This window comes from Camelus ferus, chromosome 18, assembly GCF_009834535.1.
Source record: "Camelus ferus isolate YT-003-E chromosome 18, BCGSAC_Cfer_1.0, whole genome shotgun sequence".
NCBI classification, from domain to species: Eukaryota; Metazoa; Chordata; class Mammalia; order Artiodactyla; family Camelidae; genus Camelus; species Camelus ferus.
The window spans coordinates 32,077,126-32,097,701 of NC_045713.1; the positions used below are offsets into that span (position 1 = coordinate 32,077,126).

The following is a 20,576-nucleotide window of genomic DNA, read 5'->3' on the forward strand; positions in this document are numbered from 1 at the left end:
GTTCTCCTTTAAAGCATCAAAACAAAAACCTCAGCATATGATAAATAGTTGTTGACTGATTAGGAAAAATGCAAGAAAAACATTTAAACAGAATGTTTTATTGACTTTAGGTCAGCTGGGAACAATTACCTGCATTTATGCTTTACAATATTTTGAAAAAAGATAAATATTACATTAGAGATTTTTGACTTCCATGTGTTTGCTGCTATGGGTTGAGAAAATGTTCAGCTCTTTCCTGTAACATGTGTTTCAGTGTTACAACTCATCAACAAAAGGTGTATGCCCCAAATTGCCGCTTGCTGCCATTGACTTCTGGCCAGAAACAAACTTCTTTGCAGCCTTTAAGTAAACAAACAAACAAAACAGAAAGTTAATAGAAATAAGCAAGAAGATAAACTTCTTTTCCTCGGAATATTCCATCCTATGTGTGACTGAGCAAGTCTGGTGCTCTAGAGATGCAGGTAGCTTTAAAAAGGGGGAAAAAGAAAACCTCTCTGACATTGCAAAACAGGGCAGAGGTGTACTTCCTTGTTTCTATATTACAATGGCAAATAGTCTGAGTCAATAAAACATACACTGTTAACTGAAAAGTTATACTCCAAAGGCTGGCTGTTTAGGGGGAGGGCATAGCTCCAGTGGTAGAGCGTGTGCTTAGCACGGACAAGGACCTGGGTTCATTCCCTAGTACTGCCTCTAAAAATAAACTAACTTAACTGCCTCCCCTACAAAACAAAACAAATGAAAAACCAAACCAAACAAAGGCTAGTTGTTTAGGTTAAGTGTAATACCATGAGGAACAACCCCACAGTATCTCAGGCCAGCTTTTTAAACAGAGATGGTGTTGGAGGCAGCTGGGTTGGGCTCACGTGACAGTACAGTGTACAAGATGGGGAAAGCCATTTGGGAGAGTGTGTACGATGAACGTAGAGGCCAAGTGAAATCAAGTCAGTGTTACTATCTTGACACAGCCTGTTTCTTTTTCCTACCCCCGTTGTCCCTACATATAAGGTAGATCCCTTGGTGAGATGGCTGAGACCTCTACCATGGAAGGGGAGTAGGCATTTTTAATATAAAAAGGACTGATTCTGGCTTTATTCTGTAGTTCATGTACTTGTTAGGCACAGTAGGGAATACAGAGAGGTGTAAGACAACTCAATCTTATAGCAAACAAAATATGTGAAGGGAAAAAAAAAAAAAAAACCCAACACAAAACAGCAGGGGCAAGAGAATGTCTCAGACCGAGAAGACTGGATCATGAAGGACTGGCAGGATAGAGTTTATCTCTTAGGAGTGAGGACGGAAAATACCAAACTTGACAATTAGGTTGAATCGTGTGAAACTGCCAATATTTGACTCTCCTTGACCTTTAAGGATCTAAAACGGTTTAAGGATCTAACGGTAATTTAGCTGAATGAGGATACCCTGAGTTGACAAGGAGGCTGTCTGCAGGTCTGATGGTAATGAGCCCTTCTGCCTCCACAAGAGGTAGACAGGCCCCAGACCAGAAGACCATACGTAGCCCAAGGAAGCTTATACATTCCTTCTGAAACTGGATCATTAAGGACAAGTTATTTGATGTTAAATAAATTTTCACTTGCTTACATTTATGACATCAGCGTCAGCTACTGCGTCAATCTGCTGAAGGACTGTGGATGGCGGAACGTAGGATCCAGCAACTAGAGCCTGGGACCCAATTTCATCCAGGAAACTCTCAGAAGACTCCACAGACATTAGGTAGCTAGCTTTCAGCTTGTTCCTGTTCAATAAAACGTGTGTAACTAACGCAGAAGCCAGTTTTACAGAGCACGGCAATTTTAAAGTTTGTTCCCAAACCCTGAAACATGTTTTGGTAAATATATAAATTAACAGCTTTGAAATCTCAACAGCACTAAAGGTCTCCATTCTATTTCTTCAGTTCACCAACTCTTTTATTATTCACATTATCCTTTTGAAAGCTGTCAATACAAGACTATATTTGAAAACCCAAGAGATTGCCTTTTGATTTTGAATTAGAACTTAGATCTAGTTAAAACTATTTTAATGTGAAGTTTTGATTAATGAAATAGCTCTTGCCTCCTGATATTTTGGTGATAATTTTAGGCATTTCTATTGAAGAAAGTATCTCTTCTCACTGTCCACTTACCAAAGTGTTGTGTACTGATAATCTGTCACCCCTGGCCCTCAGCCCCATTTCTGTGCTGGGATTTGCCTCACTGAGGGGTGAGCAGTGGGGAAGGACAGCATAGGTCCTGTAAGTCCTATGGCTTAAATATGGGCACAGGAGCCTCACTCTGAAATAAAACTCAATTCATAATTATCCCAGAAAGAGACTGGTGCTCAGAAAGGCACCTGAGTTATTTACCTCTCAAAATAAACTAATCTCCTTGGCACTCTGTAGCAAGATTTCTATTAAACATAATTTAATGTAGCAATTTTACCACATTGTCAGCTTAATTGAAAAGATTTTACCTGCAATAAACTTTACCAAGAAATTATTAGTTTGTCACTTCTGCAATGACACCTCACTTTCTTTCACTATAGGAAAACAAAGAACCTTACAAGGAAAAGTATCAACTCCATCAAAATGGCAGAAACAAACATATCTTGACATTAATAATCAAACCTCCATCTTCTACATGTTGGTATACCTTATAAAAACTGTGCTACATTTAAGTAAATATATTTAAAAAAAAATAAATTAGATTTGGAACCAATTTTTCCTAAGCAAATCCAGTCTTTCAGTTTATTCTCATCATGACTTGTTTCTAGTGTAGTCATGGGGAACCGCATCCCACCATCCTTGGCTCCATGTATACATTTAATAAACTGTGTCATACTTACTCAAGAGATGCAATTTTTTTGTTTGTTCAGTATAATAAAGTAATAATACTAACGAGGACAGAAACGGCAAAAGGTTGTTCCCTCCTGGATTGTAACTCACCCTGTCAGACTTCCTTTGTGGGCAATACTAAATGACCATGAAGACCGCCAGAGTTTCAGAATTCATATTCTGAACTGTCTTAAATAGATGGAGTCAAATTTAAATGTTCTAAATGTCTGTAGGAAAGTGCAAGCTGACTTCCAATTCTGTCCAAAGTCTGTCTCTAAAAGGTTAGAGAAACTCCCAGGACTACTGAGTTGAGGTGTTGTCAGCACTTTCAATGAGGACAGTGGGGATTTAAAAATCATGAAACAGGAGACAGATACTGCAATCTTTTAACCAGATGTCTTTTTTGGGTCTATCAAATCAGTAAAGAGTATTTGAAAAAAAAAAAAAAGCCAATGGTTATGGTAAACAGGCATTCTCATTCCTATACTGACAATGTGATTATAAACTGGTACAACCTTTTACATTGTGACTCCAAAATATAAAAGTAAAATTATATAAACATATACATACATTTATATAAACATATACATATATTTTAATACAGAGACTTTCATTATAATATTTACAACTCTCGGCCTAGGTGGGAATCTATACCAAGAAAGTAATAAGAAACACAAAAATATTTTAAGCCCAGAGGTACCCTTTACAGTTTATAATTTCCAAATGCAGAAAATGTCCAATAAGTATATTCTGACACACCAATTAAAACTTTATGGCAAATTTTTAGTAATCTGAATAAATGGAAACATCATTATAATGTTTAAAAAAAAGGGAAGAATCATTGGTAGAGAATGAAAGATAACTTCTGTCTTTTTTTCTGTTTATAATTTTCAAATTTCTACAATAAACACTATTAAATAGGATGTAAGTATATATACAATATTAAAAATTATATTTAAAAATGCATAAAAATGGTCAAGAAAATAAGCAAAATGTTAACAATGATATCTCCTGGTGGTAGGAGCGTATTCACCTTTCCTTTTAAATAGTTTTCTGTACCCTTTCAATCCTTTTGTGCATTTATTACAATAGTGTTGTACTAGAAAAAAATACAACTTTCAAATAACTGCAACATGAAACTCAGTTAACACTGAAACTTACTTGGCAGTTTGGACATCTGTGTTAGAAAGGTTTCCTTGAGCAATTGTTTTGACTTGGTTATAGGCAGCCTTGATAACCTAGGACAGACAAGTAAAATCTCTGATCAGTGCTGGAGTCTGCAGTGATCAAACACTCCTCTACTGAGGCCGAAACACGAGAAATAGTGTAGCGTCTATTTGGAATTCTTAGGTCACTGTGTGCTTCTTATGCTTCCAATGTTCCATAAAGCAGCTGTCTGTACAATATTCAAGTAGCCAAGTTCTTTACAGGCTTAAAGTGGCAGAGGGAAGAGGATGGCAGGAGGGTTTAAGAGAACACAGGGACTTATGATTGCCTGTAAAGAATAAACACCTCTAAAACCTCCCCAGACTCTCAGTCATGTAATCGATACTGCGATCTCCTGCTGTTCACTAAGAAGAAACAAGTAGTCCACACACAGCCCATCTGTAGAGCTTATCCATACTTGGAAGGCTGGAGTCAAGAAGGAATCAAATTCCAGTGATGTGGGTAGGTACCTGGTAAATATCTGTTGAATAATTAAATAAATACATAAACCTGGTCCCTGATTTTTTCCATCCCAACCTTGGCATCATTCTGGGTCTGAAACTTACTGTTCTCCCTAATCACCTGAATTCTAGGACCCTCATTTCCCCTCCATTTTAGCTACGTATTTTCACAGCCATACCCCAGAACTGGACATAACCTACATCTGCCTCTGAAATCCTCTCATTCCAAGACCTCTGGCCTAAGTCTTTAATCACGCTATCCTTATCTTCCAGTTTACCAAGATCCCTAGTTCCTTATTTGTCCACTTCCAATCTATCAGGCCCTTCTGGCTTCACTTCTTTATTTAGCCTAGATCCATGAACATCCTTCAGTTACTCTTGTGTGTCCAGCTTCCTGCAATCTCCTCATACCTCTGACTTGCCTACTTCGCAGGACTCTAATCTAGGATCAACCCAACTGCCTGCCTCCTCCATTTCTCCATTAGGTGTGAACACTAATGATAAATCACGAAAGACCTCTGACTGGCTGTACTATGAATCTGTGGTCACTCATCACAAGGAGACAGCTAAACTGCTGCTATGCCCATTCTGTGTGCATCTAGCCACTCATCTGTCCCGAACCTCATTACTTTCTTTAAACTCTCCCCGCTTCTCTGACTCTCAAAGCATGACTTAGCCCCCTGCCTCACCAGGGATGTACTTCATCTCCCTGACATCCTCTTCGCCCAACATCAGCCTTTGTGTCCAATGCTAAAATGTCCACTTGTACTGTGATTCCTGTTTGCTCTTGCTTTTTCAGACTTGATCCATCTATGATTTCCCATCTCCTTTACTTGCTCCAATTTTCCTTTCCTTTCAGTATGATTGTCTCTTCCAACTTAATCTCTCAGTGTAAACTCTCCTAAAACTACCACCACCACAAGTCTAAGCTCCACTTGCCTACACCAATTTTGCATTGCTTTTTCCTCACTTATTCCTTAATTCTATAGATTTTAGTCCACCTCCAACACTCTGGTGTAAACTGATTAATATCACCAATAGCGTCCTAGTTTGCTAGAACTACCAGACCTCTCTGTGGTAACTAAAGGGATGTTAATCTGGAGTAAATCAAAATAGTGTTTCTTTCCTTCCTGGCCTCCAAATACACCAGTTTCTCTTCTTTTTCTTCTTATTTTCTTTAGTCACCTGGTGGTGGTTCCCACAGCTCAACCTTCAGTTTCCTTCTCCTGCAACCTTTCACACATGACCCTGACTTCAGCACTCTTTATACTGAGGACTCCCAATATACATCCTAGGCTTGACCTCACTGAGCTCTCCATTTGGATATCCCAGAGACAACTCAACGACACTTGGCCACACAGAACCAAAGTATCAAGGAGGCATTTCCTCCCTCTTTCCTGGAAGCATTAGTACACATTTTTCATTTTTAAGTTTCCTCTGCAGCAGATACACCTTAATAAAGATATACAGAGCTCTGCTCTGATAAGTCATGGCATTCAAACATTCCATATTTTTACTAAAAACGTCAATGGGGGAAAAATCTTGTGAGAATTGGTAAGAATTTGAACTTACATCTCCAGCAGCTGCTGCTTGTGAGATAGTGTAAATCCCGAAGAGTCCAGAATCTGAGTAACTGGCATTAAAAGCAGAAACCTGAAATGTAATGAAACTTTACTGTATGTCATTCTACCAGGTAAAACGGGACATCATTTCCTTAAAGCTGTCTGGATAAAAATGTGTACTTTCACAGTATAAGCAAAGATTAATATTTCACTTAACTGGTTCTGTCCAGGACTGAAGTATTCTGCTCACACAGGTTACCTCTTTCAGAACTGTAATGGTTTTAACTTCTCATTTAAATCTTTCTAAAAAGGATCGCTCACTTTCCTCTTTGCTGGGTATTTTCTCACCTTTTGATGATTAAAGGTTAATGCAAACATTAACTTGTGAACATTTTACTATAGACTCAGTACGGCTTAGTGGTATGGACTGTGGCCTTTGGCATTACACAAAACTGCTTTCTTTCCTCTGCTGTTGGTGGTAACTTCCTTTTCATCAGTTTGCTTTCACTTCTCCTACAGACTAAAGTCAAAGGATTAGGAAAATAATTTTGGCTTAGTGGTCATTACTCAGATGTCCAAGGTGACAGGAAGTTTAGCCTCTGGAAAACAGGGGAATTGCTGTCTATAGTCTGAGTAGTGTTAAGCTCCTTAAGGTGAACATGACTGCTGAGTACAGTGTATCCTAGTGTTTACGTGGACCATTTACATAAGGATCACCTGAGTTGTCACTGAAAATACAGACTTTCAGGTTCCTACAACAGATCTACTCATTCAGATCCCTGTGGATGCAGCGTGGGAGCTGGCAGTTTAAACTAGCATTCCAGGTGATTCTTATGCACACTGAAGGTTGAAAACCGTTGGCTGAGTCCAGGTAAAGCATATGAAGGTGTGCACTTCAATTACTTGACGTTTACTTACAATTCTGAGACTATCCCATTCATATCCCAAATGTCTGAAGTAGGAAATTTCTATTAAATTATGTCACTGGATTAGATTAAACTCCAGTCACTCAAAGCATCATTAACATTCAGTGGTGAAGAGTAAAGCATGAAGAAAAGAAAACAGAGCAGACCATGAACCAGGAGAAAGAAAATCTGGAGGAAATCTAACTTACGACTAATTTAAGATAATGGTTTTCAAACTGTGCTCCAGGGAATCCTAAGGCTCTGAACAGAAGATTCCAAGGGTTTCACTGTCAAGTAAGCCTTCTAAACTTCTTTAAAGCAAAAACTTGTGTGTTGGGCATTGCAATTGGGAAACTGTACTGGATAAAGAAGGCTCCTCTACTTAAAAAAAAAAAAAAAAAAAAAAAAGTGTAAACTACCACTCGAGTATTAAACAGAGGGATAAAAAATAAAGACTGATTTTAACTTCCATTGTTAAGTGTCAAATGGCCAAAGACTTACTGAAGCATAAACCTACCTGTGCTATGTACTGTTGTTGAAATTACGAACAGTACTTAATCCTACAATTTAGTACATTTGTTACCTTTTAAAGATCTCAACAAAGGTCACGTAGGGTATTACACTGAGCAGACAACGGTCACTCATTCAATGGTATTTTGCTGGTTGACAATTTACATTCTCTTGATTTAAATATCACTATTTTGAAAGCTTTAGCACTCTCCTGACTGTAATAAAAAGGTGTCTTCTAAGGTAACATGGGCTTTTTGTTATGACTAAATGTCATTTTTCTTTTTTTTAACTTAATCTCCAGCTGAAGGGTAAGTCTGTAAGCAGTTTGGAAAACATGAAGAGCAGTGGAACTCAGGAAGTAGCCACAAGAATGGAAGGGGACAGAAGAAATCAGAAAAAAAGACTAACTGGAACTAGGGGAATGTTTACTATCTAAAACTTTAAAGGGAACGGAACTGCGAACTTCTGATTTTCTAAGCATTAGTACTTCTTTTTTATTAGAATAACTGAAAAGACAGTAAGTTTTTGATAGACCCACTAAGGTACTAAAATTAGGCCTGGCTGTCTCTTCAATTTTACAAAGATTTTCTTTCGTTCATCTTAAATTTTAAAAGCAGAATTAACATTAAGAGCCCAAGTTATCAGGACTACATCATGAACAGAGCCTTTGAAAACAAAAAGAGAGCTATCCACTGCTCAGACTCACATCAAATGGCTGGTGGGTTCCCTTGGCAATAGCCTGGTAGAGTGAGCTGGTGGTGTTGCTGCCCCTCTTAACGTGTGGCCCGGCACCGAGGACGTGCTGGAGAACACTGAATGCATTTGCTTCTGCACTTGCTGCAGCAGTGCTTTCTGCTACCAGGGCAGCATGGACGAGACTGTCTCCATTCTGTTCTCGGATTTCACCTGGGGCCAGGTAAGGAAAGTGAAGAAGAAAGTGGCTAGTGGTTTTACCCTTCGGTATTCTCTATGACGCAGCATTGACCTATTGAGATTAAGCTTTTCTGTGGCCTTGTGCTCTCCTCATGCCAGCCCGCCCCTCCCCCAACACATACTCAAACATGTTTAATACCTAACCCACAAGCAATCTAATTCTTTCTTTCCACACTGATACTATCTGGTAGTAAGTGGTTAGGCCTGTTATACTGCAGTACGCTGCTGGGGTGAGAGGGGGCATCCTGATAAAGTAACTCAATAGAACAAAATGCTTACCTCCACGGTATTTGGCCTTTGCACCAGATAAACCAAGGCCGCCTCTCACATTGAGAAATCGTTCAGCAACTTGCTTTAGAACAGGATGACTCACACCTATTTCCACAGAAACAAAAACAAGCTGGAACCAGAATCTCTAAAACACAATTGTAAAATGCCTACTGTTTTAAAATGTATGATTATACAATTCAAATATTACAGAATTAAACAGTAAAGAAAAGAGCTCCCCCATAACCCCACACTTCCAGAGATACCCATTTACAGCTTCAGCAAATATTAATTTTATCCTCATTTTCTTTTATTTTTAAAATGGTATTATCCTATTGCTATTTTTTCTAACTTGTCTTTTACATTTAAGTGAGTGGACTACACCAAACATTTATGGTTATAAAGAATTCTATTATATGGACATACCATCAGTTACTTAATCCCTTCTTGATGGACATTAGTATGCTTCTAATAGTTGGCTATTAAAACAATATTGCATTGTGCATCAAAGGACATTTTCAAAAGAGTGAAAAGATAACCTACAGAATATTTGCAAATCATGTACCTGGTAAGGATTAGTATCCAGAATATGCAAAGAATTCTCACAGCTCAACATTAGTATGGCCATAATCAAGAGACAGGTAATAACAAGTGTTAATGAAGATGTGGAGAAACTGGCACCCTTCTGCACTGTTGACAGGAATGTAAAATGGTTCAGCTGCTTTGTAAAACAATCTGGCAGTTCTTCAAATGGTTCAACAACAAGATAGATATCCTGGCAATTCTACCCCAAGGTATATATTCAGAAGAATTAAAAATAGATGTTTTGTTAAAAAATTTATACATGACTGTTTACATAAATAACAGCCCCAAACTGGGAACAACCCAAATGTTCGACTGATGAATGAATGGATAAACAAAGTGTGGCAATGAAATATTTTTCAGCCGGAAAAGGGAGTGGAACATTGGTGCATGCTACAATATAGATGGACTCTGAAAACATTACGCTGAGTGACTAAGCAAAGATGCCAGTTACAAAGGCTATTATTGTACAATCCCATTTATATGAAATGTCCAGAATAGTCAGCTGTACACAGCAGACAGAAAGTAGATTAGTGGTTGCCAGAGGCAGGGACGAGGTAGAATGAGGAGTGACTTCATCTTTTGGGGATGAAGAAAATGTTCTGAAATTAGATAGTGGCAATAGCTGCACAACTCTGCATATACTAAAAGCCACACAAAAAAGTGTTTTGGTTTTTACTGTACACTTAAGTTTAAAGTAAAACTGTACACTTAAAGGGTGAATTTTATGGCATGTGAATTATACCTCAATTAAGCTGTTATTTATAAAACAAATGAACAAAAACTCAATACTGTACATAATCTTCTCATGCAACTAGTTTGTAAACTTGACCAAGTGCTTCTGCAGGGTAAATTCTTATAAGCAAAATTGCTGGGTCTAAGAGCATAAACATTTAGAATTTTAATATGTTAAAACAGACCTCCAAATGTTATACCAGTTTACACTCCTACCAGTAATTTTTGAGAGTGTCTATTTCTCCATACCTTGGTTAGTACTGGGTAGTGTCAATCTTTTAGTTTTTGCCAATCTCAGATCTAAAATGTCTTTGTTATTACAATTACATCTTTTACAATAATTGGCTATACATAAACACATACACATACACACACATTTTCCCCACAAATTGTTAATGTTCTTTGTCTATTTTTCTATTAAATTGGACTTAAAACAAAACCAAAAACAAAAGCTGTCTGTACAAGCTCTTTGCTTAGTGAAATCTGCCCTTTGTCATCAGTTCTGCAAATACAAAAATGAATTTAAAAGCCAGTACTTTAAAAAGTTAAATGCTGGATTCTGCTTTAAAAAAAAAGTCTGGCTATCGAAATTCTATCACATGACTTTCTGACATAAACAGAGGATGAGTTCTCAAATTTTGTTCAATCCTGTGTTCATATAATTATAGCTTAAAGGACCACTATTAAAGAAGCGAACCGACATACAGGCAATTCCCAACTTACCAAGTCCAATCAAAGCCATTCTTGCACTTGTAAAATGGTTCTGAATGTAGTGATGTAACTGAGGAAGTTTAAAAACATCAAGTTATATTGGTATAAATACAGAAAGCTGAAAAATGTAAAACTGCAATTCAGCAGAAAATACTAAGGCTTAAAAGCTGCTACAAGGAACTATAAGTGACTACCTAGTGCTGAATTACACTGAGATTTTATTTTAAAAACCATTGCTTAAAAGAACTAGAACTTAATGTGGTGATGGTTATGGAACTCTGTGAATATAATAAAAGCTAATGATTTGTGTATTTTAAATGGGTGAACTATACGGTATGTGAATTACATCTCAATGAAACTAATGAAAAAAAAATGGAATAAAAAAAAGTAATGAAAAAATAAGAGCACACACTAGCCTGAACTTGAAAAAAATGGGACTAAGTTTATAATTTTTATTATAATGTGACTTAAGCAGCAAATCAGGTTTCTTTTGTTTTTATACAGGTAGTAATAAAGCACTGCTATTAACAACAGTAGGGCTAATAAAGTTACATCACTATACTCCTCTTGCCCATCTTTGAAGGTCTTCTTGCTATGAGGTTACTGTCTATACCAGGGTTTCCAACCTGGATGATTATAGAATTATTTGAGGAGCTTTAAAAATAAAAACAAACACTGTCAATGTCTCCCCACCCCATCTCATTCCCAGGCCCACTATACAGACTGATACAGCAGATTCAATGTGAAATCTTGGAATCTTAATTTAAAACCACTCACCTACCCACCCAGGTGATTCAAGGACCAGTGAGATCTAAGAATTACTGGTTTATACTACCATTTTGACCTAATATACAAAAGTAGGGCTAAAACGTGCATTCCCAACAGAAGCATGATTGCTCTAATGGACTGAAAATTAGTTCTTGGGGTTAAAAAAAAAAAATCTTATTCCTTTATACATAAAGTACAAATATACATATAGTACACAGAGTATATCTATGGTATTAAAAATTCATGGTGGAGGGTAGAAAAAATTGGCTAAAAAGGCTCCTTGAGAATAGGTGATAATATTGAGCTTCGCTAGACTGCACTTTTAATCAATTTATCAGAATTTATGACCCAAAGTGAATGTTCCAAGGAGTCACCTTGGAAAACCATATATATTTTTTTCTGCTGATGTTTCCTATTGAATCCTGCTATTGCTCAAAGTATTCTAGTGCCGATTTTTTTAGAATTTCCTTTAGCCTAGGGATACATTTAAAAAATGACAGTAACTTTGAGATAACCATGGTTTCCACCTTGTTATCTGTCTATAATACACACATAACATCTTATTTTTTAAAAAAGTGGGACCCTTTGGGGAGGGAGTGGGTATAGCTCAGTGGTAGAGTACATGCTTAGTATGCATGAGGTCCTGGGTTCAATCCCCAGTACCTCCCTTAAAAAAAAAAGGACCCTATTCATAATATTGGTATATCCTATTCATAAATTACCTCTTCTTTACTTGATAATATGCGATTAAATCTTTCTTTATCAATTAATATTTTTGAATGGCTGAATAATATTCCATTCTACAGATATTTAATAAGCTATTTAACTAGTTCCCTAATGCTGGATATTTAATTTGTATCTAATTTTTCACAATGATAAACAAAGCCACAATAAAGATCTATGTGAATTCTTTTAGCTACCTCAATAATATCTTTACAAGGGTGCATCTGATTTCTGAAAAACTTCAAAAATTCACTGAAGAGGCCAGTCTTATGGAAAATGTTGGTTGTTCCAAGTTGGACAAAATCAGTTATAAAATTTTTTAAAAAGTGCCATATGAATGGTAGGCAGTAAATTGATAATTGGACAGTTTTCTTAACCAGGAGATAAGTCAAAAGAGCAAAAGGATATAAAATTCAGTTTTCTGTAGTGGATAACTGGAAATGAGAATTAAAAACCTTAATTTCTGAGTCATATATACTTTGAAATTTTGGATAATTCTCACTTTTTTCTCAATGATTTTTGGTATTTTTGGGTGGGTGGGTGGTAGGAGTGGGAAATTAAGACTATATACACGTATCTACACTTGCAGATTAAACACTCAATGTTTCACATTTTGTAAACAAAGTTCTATGATATACACGTGGCTGTGACATGTGACAAATCTGAACTGCCAGCAAAGTGAGGCAGCTGTGCTGGAGAAGGTAAATGAGATGGTGAGCAGGCTAATGATGGAATGGGAGGTAAGGAAGTGGATTCACTCCTACCTATGTATTCAGAGTGGTTAAAGGAAGACTTAGCCACAAGATTATGGTATTTAAACATTTATATATTGCTTAAAAGATACATATACACAGAAAAGGGTCTAGAAGAAAATATATCCTAGGTATTAACAATGAATGCCTTTAGATGTGGGAGATGTTCTTTCCATTTATTTTGCTTGTCTCTGTTTTCTGAATTTTCTGTAATTTTCTTTTAACCATTGGCATTTATTTATTTATTTACTTGTTTGTTTATTTTTAATGAATAGACTATTTTTTTAGAGAAGTTTCAGGTTCACAGAATTGAGCAGAATGAATTTTCTGTAATTAACATGTCCCTTTTGTAATTAAAAACTTTTTAGTTGAAAGACACACAAAAATTGTTTAAGATAGAATTTTGGTTAAAAGCAAACTGATGGGGGAAAAAAGCAAGCAAGAGAATTTCTTAAATTAGAAGAAAAAAAGAAAAATTAGCAAACAAAACTGAAACGGTAGATGAATGTTCAATTTAATGTGAAAACAAGCACATTTAAAAATGTAATGTGTTTTATCAGTACCTCGTCTGGTGTCACTTTTCCAATCCTATAATCAGGACAATATAAGGAGTTAGCCAAGGTATTTCGGTAAGCTGCAGCATGCAAATTTTCAATGACATCTATAAAATAAGTAAAGAAGTGGTTATGGAAATGTGATTTAAATAAAGATAACAATACGTTTAGAGCCTAGAAAGTAACTAGACTTTAGAATTTCAGTCATCTTATAGCATTCAAATATTAAGAGAACTTGAAATTTATTATCATTTAACTTCTAGCAACTTTTAAAATTCTCCCAGTTGAATTTGCTCAGAAAAGTAAGAGATTCAACGACAGCAGCTTCTAAACATCAGAGTCCACCTAAACACTTCTCTAACTTTAATCTCCCTGGTATTATCTGGAAAGCATAATGGCCTGAAGTCTGAGTCTAGTTACAGTTCTGCCACCAACTAGCCACGTGACCTTGATTAAGTCGTCTAATCTGAATTTTGCTTACTTCAAGGTTCCCCCTTCTAACGAGTGGGTTGTCAGGATAAGAGGAGATACAACAGTGTCAGTTTTAGGTCATATTACTAACTTACAGAGGTTAAGATGCTACTGCCAAACTGCACTCCTCACTGGTGCCCTGGCACTGTCCCTGCTGTCCTGGTTCAGTGCCTCTGCCTGAGGTGTCTCTTGTGTTTGCTCATTATTTGGGCAGCCCCTCTATGCCAGGCACTGTGCTAAGTGCCGGAAGTAAAACAGACGAGTAAGACAACAATGCCCGCCCTCAAAATATGAGGGGAAACACTGTAAAATAAAGTATTATGGGTGTGCTTGATGTTAGTAGTATCAAAAGCGCAGTGGGGGCATTAGGGAAGGGCAGTGGGAATTAGAAAGGAGCAACAGAAATAAAATCTGGGATAAAATGTTGTTCCAGATCACCTCAGTAGGTGTTTCCCAGGTGAATGAACTGAAACAACATTTCTGGCAGAGGAAACAGACAAAGGCGTAAAGTATGACAACTGTTTGATTCCGAGGGGGAATTGCAGCTAGGAGGGGAACAGTGTGGAGCAAGAAACAAGGGAGGGAGGCAGGGCCAGATCATGAGTAAACATATATGCTAAGTTAAAGAGTTTACACTTTACCTTATAAATACTAAGAAGCCTTTAAAGGATTTTCACCAGATTTTCATGTCAAGAAGGATCATTGTAATGGCAATGTGGCAGATGGACCGAAGAGGTACGCCTGGAGGCAGAGACACCAGCCAGGAGACTACAATAACTGTTCAGGCAGAAAGGATAAGGGCTGGAGCCTCACAGCCACCAGTGGGGAGGAAAGCTACTCTGAACACGGTAAGTCATCATTTCTATAATTTTATTGTTCTACTTCTTTGGTAGAGGTCTGGAGTAACAAAGATCATTCTCCTTTGTGACACAAAGTATCATCATGAAATAACATTAACTAACAGGTACCAAGCACTTACTATGTTCCAGACACTTGGCAGGAGACCTCCTCTCGACAGGCCTGCACCTGAGTGAAGCCCATCCTGCGCTGAGCCTCTGCGGCTGGTCACCTGCTTACAGCCTACCTGCACATGCCTGCACCTACCAGCTGTGTGACTTCTGACAGTCAGTGGTGCTTTCTGACTGATATGTTTTACCACATGTACTTGTCAAGGTTATATAATTAAACATTATATAAACACAAATATGAATAGAAAAAAAGTTCTTATTTTTTGAAAATTAAGTTGACTGCTTTGGAAAGACCCAATAAAGGTGAGTCAGCTGAACAATAACAGCAATGTGTAACAATAAACTACAGCAGCAGGAATAAACTGCCGCCAGATCTGGTGTAAGCAAAACCATTAAAAACCAGTGGCGGGTGGGGGGAGCAGGGAAAAGGCCTAGGATTCTATCACCAATTTACATACCATCAACGATGAAAAATAATCAACAATACAAATGAACAAACAATACATTTTAAAAAGTGGACACATTTCTGGAAAGGACATTTCCAAGCCCAAGGAGAAAAAAAAATTCAGTAGCAATTTTATTCCTCTATAAATCAATCTCCTCAAAAACCCAGTGTTTTAAGACACAACTGAATGTAATCTGAAAGTGCACTTACGAGCCTGTGGATTCTGAAAAGCCACGGTTTTGTCAATCCTCAGCTGAGACTGAAGGGCAGCCACCTCCCAACGACGAAATTCTGGTGCTGCAGTGACGTTGAGCAGGAACTCCATTAGAATATCACTGCAGAAGACATGGAGAGTTACCAGTCAAAAATCTAAAACCAACATCCATTCTACGTAACTGTTAAAGCTCTCAATATTAAACTTCAGGCAGGTTGTGAATGATAATCTAAAACCAACATCAGAGGTCATGATGCCTCATTAAAAAAAAAAGACTAGAACTGAGCAGCTTAGTATTCCTTTAAAAGCAGATGTCCTGAACACACACAGGGACTTACACATCATCCCGCAGGCACTCCACAGTGTAAGCCATGCTCTCCCTTGTTGCAGTCACACTGAGTGAAAAAGAAATGACAGTGAATTATCTAAATCAGAAGAATAAGCTTTCCCTGACATCCTTGTTAAATCAATCAATTCCCTTGGAAAAATTATTTTGAAGTATAAAAAAGTATAAATAATAGTGTAACAAAAAAAATATATATTCAACTAAAATTTTAAAATGCTAAAAAATATCGTAAGTAAGAAAAGGGCAAATATTTCAATCTTAAAAAGAAAGAAAATCCCAACATGTTACACATGGATAAACCTTGAAAAAATTTTCCTAAATAAGTCAGTCACGAAAAGGACAAATCCTGTATGATTCCACTGATATGAGGTCCCTAGAGTAGTCAAATTCACAGAGACATAAAACAGTGGTTATCTGCACCTAGGGAGGAGGGGAAGGGGGGTGAAGTGTTTAACGGCTACAGACTTTCAGTTGGGAAAGATGAACACATTCTGGAGACGGGTGGTGGTGATGGTTGCTTAATGAGACTTATCGCCATAGAACTATACACTTAAAGGTGATAAATTTTATGTTATGTATATTTTGCCATAACTTAAAAAAAAAAAAAAGGCAATGTTAAAGCTGAAGATCTCTTTGTACCCTTCCCAGGCTAACTCCCTCACTTTCCAATTCTAGAGACAAACGTGATCATAAGCACTATGTATTACTATTTTGCTAAAAATCTTGAAACTTGTTTTTCCACAAAACATTTTGATTTTAAGTCTAGTATGTTGATATAGATCGAGTTCATTCCTTGACTGCTGTGTGGTAGTCCCAGCCTATTACTGTATCATACTTTATTTATCCATCCTTTTAAAGATAGGCATTTAGGTTGCTTCCATTCTCAATAAAGTCTTTGTGCATGTGGATTAAAAACAGTAGGTTGTAGAATATGCTCATTGTCAATATTAACAGATATTCCTTGATCTTTTCTAAGTAGTTTTACCAATTTACACTCCCCCAGCAGTATAAAGACTCTCCATCTCCCTTAACGTTGCCAACACATGATACATAAAACATTTGATGGGTGTACAAGTGAAGATCATAGTGTCCAGGTTCCTATTCTGGGAACAGCCTGTTACACATGTTGCAAATATCTACTCGCAGTTACTTAAATTTTTACTTTAATGCATAACGATGTTTTACATTTTATGTGTCAGATTCATCAGTCTTCTTGTGTCTTCAGAATTGTTAACCACCTTGATGACACAGAAAAGTTTCCTTACAATCGATTATCTTCTGGTGTTCTATTTCCAATTACTTATTTTTAACAAACCTTAATTTACCACCAACTGCTTCAATTCCACGGGTTATCTTGAAAGATGAAGCTCCTTTCGTAGTCTTGAAAAAGAAAGAACAATTTTTTTTTGCAGTTTTTTAGTGCTAAGTATGCCAAACATCACTCTGTGTCAAAATCTAATGTCTGTCATTAGATTCAAAAAGAATTTTACCTAGTGAACCCTTTTTAGTTTAAGAATTATAAAACAAAGTTCACCAAGAAGCACAAGTATAGATTTTTACATAAAGTACATTTAGGTAAAAAATTCCATTATAGAACGCGAGCTTACTGGATTCATTAGTCTATTCTGAAAGAGATTTTCATATGGGAGTGAGTAATTTTTTCAATTTTTGGCACTTTTTAGAATTAAAAATTTTGATTTTTATCCTCTAGCACTAACATTCAGATGGACACGAATTTAATGCTTCCCTGTGGTAAATATCCTGTGTTCTTTTTAAGCTATACTAGAGGACTCTACTGGGTTGAATAGGGTCCCCCACAAGATTCATGTCCACGCAGAACCTGCAATTGTGACCTTATTTGGAAAATAGTCTTTGCAGATGTAATATTTAAAACGAGGTCATGCTGGGTTAGAGTGGGCCCTAAATCTAATACGACTGGAAAAATTCAATAAGAGGGATATTTGGATAGAGAGACACAGACAGAGAAGGCCATGTGACAACAGGGCCAGAGACTGAAGTGATGCAGCTCCGAGTCAAGGATCGGCAAGGATTGCTGGAACCCACCAGAAGCTAGGAACAGAAAAGGCAGGGTTCTTTCAAGAGCCTTTAGAGGGAGCATGGCTCTACTGACACCATGACTTTGACTTCTAGCCTCTAGAAGGCTAGAAGGATACATTGAGGATACATTCCTATTGTTTAAGGCACCCTGTTAGCAAAAATTTGTTATGGCAGCTCCAAAAAACTAATATAGGTTTGTTGCTTGTAGTTTTCCTTTCTGTAGGACCGAGATACCACAGGTTTCTAAACATACCGAGGTAGTAAGAGATGCTTACCAAACCTGATGCAAGACGAAGCAAATGAGAGGTTCCTAAATTGTTGGAGTCCTCGTATCTGCTGCCTGCTTTAATGAACAAACCAATTCTTGAAGCAGGAGCATAGTTTTCAAGAGAAGCAATCACTAAGCCATTTGGTAATCTGGTGAACTGTATTTAAAATAAAGCGGGGGTGTGATTAATGTTTTTATATTATCAAGCACAGTAAGGTATGTTATGGGTCCAGTGAGCAAGCCAGTGGGACTAACCTCAAGGTCTTCAGGATGTGGAGGCACTCCCGCAGGGGCAGCTGTGGCTTTTACTTTGGGGGCAACTCTAAGGGAATAAAATCTCTAGACACACAAAAAAGATAGGTGATCACACTTTTCAAAAGAACAGCGCATTGTATCCGACTGGGCCTAAGCGATAGAGGATGTTCAGTGGTAAAAGAACTCCATGGGAGGACTTAGCTGATTAGCTTACTATGCACTTACTAACCCGGCAGGTTATTTATGCCACTCTTAAATCTCTATTTGTGATTTGTAGAGCCTGAAGGAATACCGAGCTCTCCATGTTCATTTCTTACTATGTAAAGAATTACTGTATGTTCTTTTACCTTTTAATTATCTTATTAAAGCTTCAAGTGGTTCTTTCTAGCTCCAATGCTATGGGGATTTTTGAAAAAGTGTGGAATAGCCACATTCGTACCCTTTTATAGATTTTAGCATTACTGCTTCCCTTACCTGCCCAAAGAGTCTCATCTTTTTAGTCTGTTTTCCAACTGAAATGACTTCATCTCCTTAATCATTTTACTAGCCTTTAAAAAAGACAAAGTATATCATCAAGAATACTTCCTCCAAGCCTCAAATATTTCCCACAGTATCTTCACTCTTTTCCGTGTTACACTAAGACTACACAATCAAGGATTTAATCTTCTTTGATTAATATATCCTGAGATTAACAATAGCTTCATCGACAGCAGGTTCTCAACAACATAATATGCAACCACTGGAAGGGTAAAGGGGTCCTCTTAAATGTCAGATAAATGCGTAACTTTATTCAGTTTTTGGGGGGGCTGGATAATTCTTTTTTGTGGGTGGCCTTGTGCACTGTAAGATGTTCAGCACTAGCACTCTCCCACAGGTTCTTATAACACAAAAGTTTCTGCATATTGCCAACTGTCTCCTGAGGGCAAAATTGGCCTCGCTACCCCCCCCCTTGTTAATCATCGCTCCAACTTGACATAACACTGACACTAGAGTAGTTTTCCCAAGTGACAGCTATGTTTCACTTGGGCTTGAAGGAGGAGCTTTAAGAAGCTCTTGAGAGCAGGTCAAGAGCCCCTCCTAGATAAACTCTCTTAACAAGAGATCAAGAAAAGCACACTTTATTATACAGCAGGACACCAAAGCTCCAGGTGCTGTGAAAAACGCTGTAAACGCGTTAGTTCATTTCTTCCTATGATTTTACACACGTGCCCACTTAACCGTTGGGGAAGCTGATGCTCCGTGATACGCCAAGAAACAGAGGCCGCAGGTGATAGGGTAGGGACGGGGGGGGCTAGGTCTACGCCGCCCCACAGGGACCTGGTCTTGCAATCTCCTTCCGCACGCCAAGTGCAGCAGTGACCTTCAAAGGTCCCCTCCACCGACTTGCTTCGCCTCGGCTCTGAAGCCCTCTCCCTGTCTTAGGTTTTCCGGCATTAGGTCTCTCCTGCTCAGAGCACCAGCTGGCCCTCCAACGCCCGACCCACCCAGCCAGCAGCCCACTTGCTCGGCCGGGTTCAGCTGAAGGGCAAACGGAAGCCCAAGGCCCCGGGGCCCCAGACCAGGCATCTCCGGTCCGTATGACCCTGCTGACAAACTGCTCCCCAACCCTTCCCCAAGCGCGCCCCTGCTGTGCTTACCGCGAGGGACCCGGCTCTGGTTATCAGCTTCATGGCTCAAGATTGCTCCGACCCAAAGACACTACCGCCTTCTAGGACGGCCGGATGATGGCGGACGGCGGGAGTATCCCAGCTTCCCTCGCGGCACTTTCCCACGCCTCCGCGGGGAGGGCGACTCTCTATACGGCCGACCGCGCTCTACTGCTCCTCGCTCTACGGCTCCCTGGAGGAGGTCGGAGCGGTCCAATTCCCCCAAGACGCAGGACAGTGAGACGCATAATTGCGTAAGTAAATATTCAGAAGAGAATTTAAGTCACCACTTTGGGATTCCTTTCCTGCTCTGATATCCCCTCTGCAATCCTCTTCTGACTAAGTCTACGACAGCCCATCACAATCTCCCCCACACCCCCACCCCCGCCACTTTGGATTCTCCCGA

General features: G+C 38.3%; 1 protein-coding gene and 1 non-coding gene across 3 annotated transcripts; one reads left to right on the top strand and one right to left on the bottom strand.

Moving 5' to 3' along the window:
• Positions 1 to 78: 78 nt before the first annotated feature.
• LOC102515646 (cytochrome b-c1 complex subunit 2, mitochondrial) lies at positions 79 to 20,317 on the bottom strand. 2 transcript variants are annotated; one of them, XM_032460899.1, is made up of 15 exons: positions 20,162 to 20,247; positions 18,999 to 19,072; positions 18,525 to 18,608; positions 18,277 to 18,426; positions 17,259 to 17,323; positions 15,936 to 15,992; positions 15,594 to 15,718; positions 13,509 to 13,606; positions 10,715 to 10,772; positions 8,687 to 8,782; positions 8,181 to 8,380; positions 6,070 to 6,150; positions 3,992 to 4,068; positions 1,603 to 1,756; positions 79 to 339 (listed from the first exon to the last, which is right to left on the bottom strand). In XM_032460899.1, the coding sequence occupies exons 2-15, from the start codon at positions 19,014 to 19,016 to the stop codon at positions 256 to 258; spliced, it is 1,347 nt and encodes a 448-aa protein (XP_032316790.1). In that variant the 5' UTR covers positions 19,017 to 19,072; positions 20,162 to 20,247; the 3' UTR covers positions 79 to 255. The 2 variants fall into 2 exon arrangements, with proteins under 2 accessions (XP_032316790.1, XP_006193189.2); XM_006193127.3 differs by lacking the exon at positions 18,999 to 19,072 and having other exon boundaries at positions 20,162 to 20,317.
• TRNAT-AGU lies at positions 12,067 to 12,138 on the top strand. Its single transcript has one exon. It is a non-coding gene; the product is annotated as a tRNA-Thr (tRNA).
• Positions 20,318 to 20,576: the final 259 nt, after the last annotated feature.

Bases quoted from the DNA above. Each gene is read 5' to 3' on its own strand.
- LOC102515646 (XM_006193127.3), bottom strand. From the start codon at position 20,194: ATGAAGCTGATAACCAGAGCCGGGTCCCTCGCG. The intron at 17,324-18,276 runs GTAAGCATCTCT...TTCTTTTTCAAG, and splicing joins TTCGTCTTGCATCAGGTTTG to ACTACGAAAGGAGCTTCATC. The intron at 1,757-3,991 runs GTAAGTTTCAGT...TTTATTGAACAG, and splicing joins ACAGATGTCCAAACTGCCAA to GAACAAGCTGAAAGCTAGCT.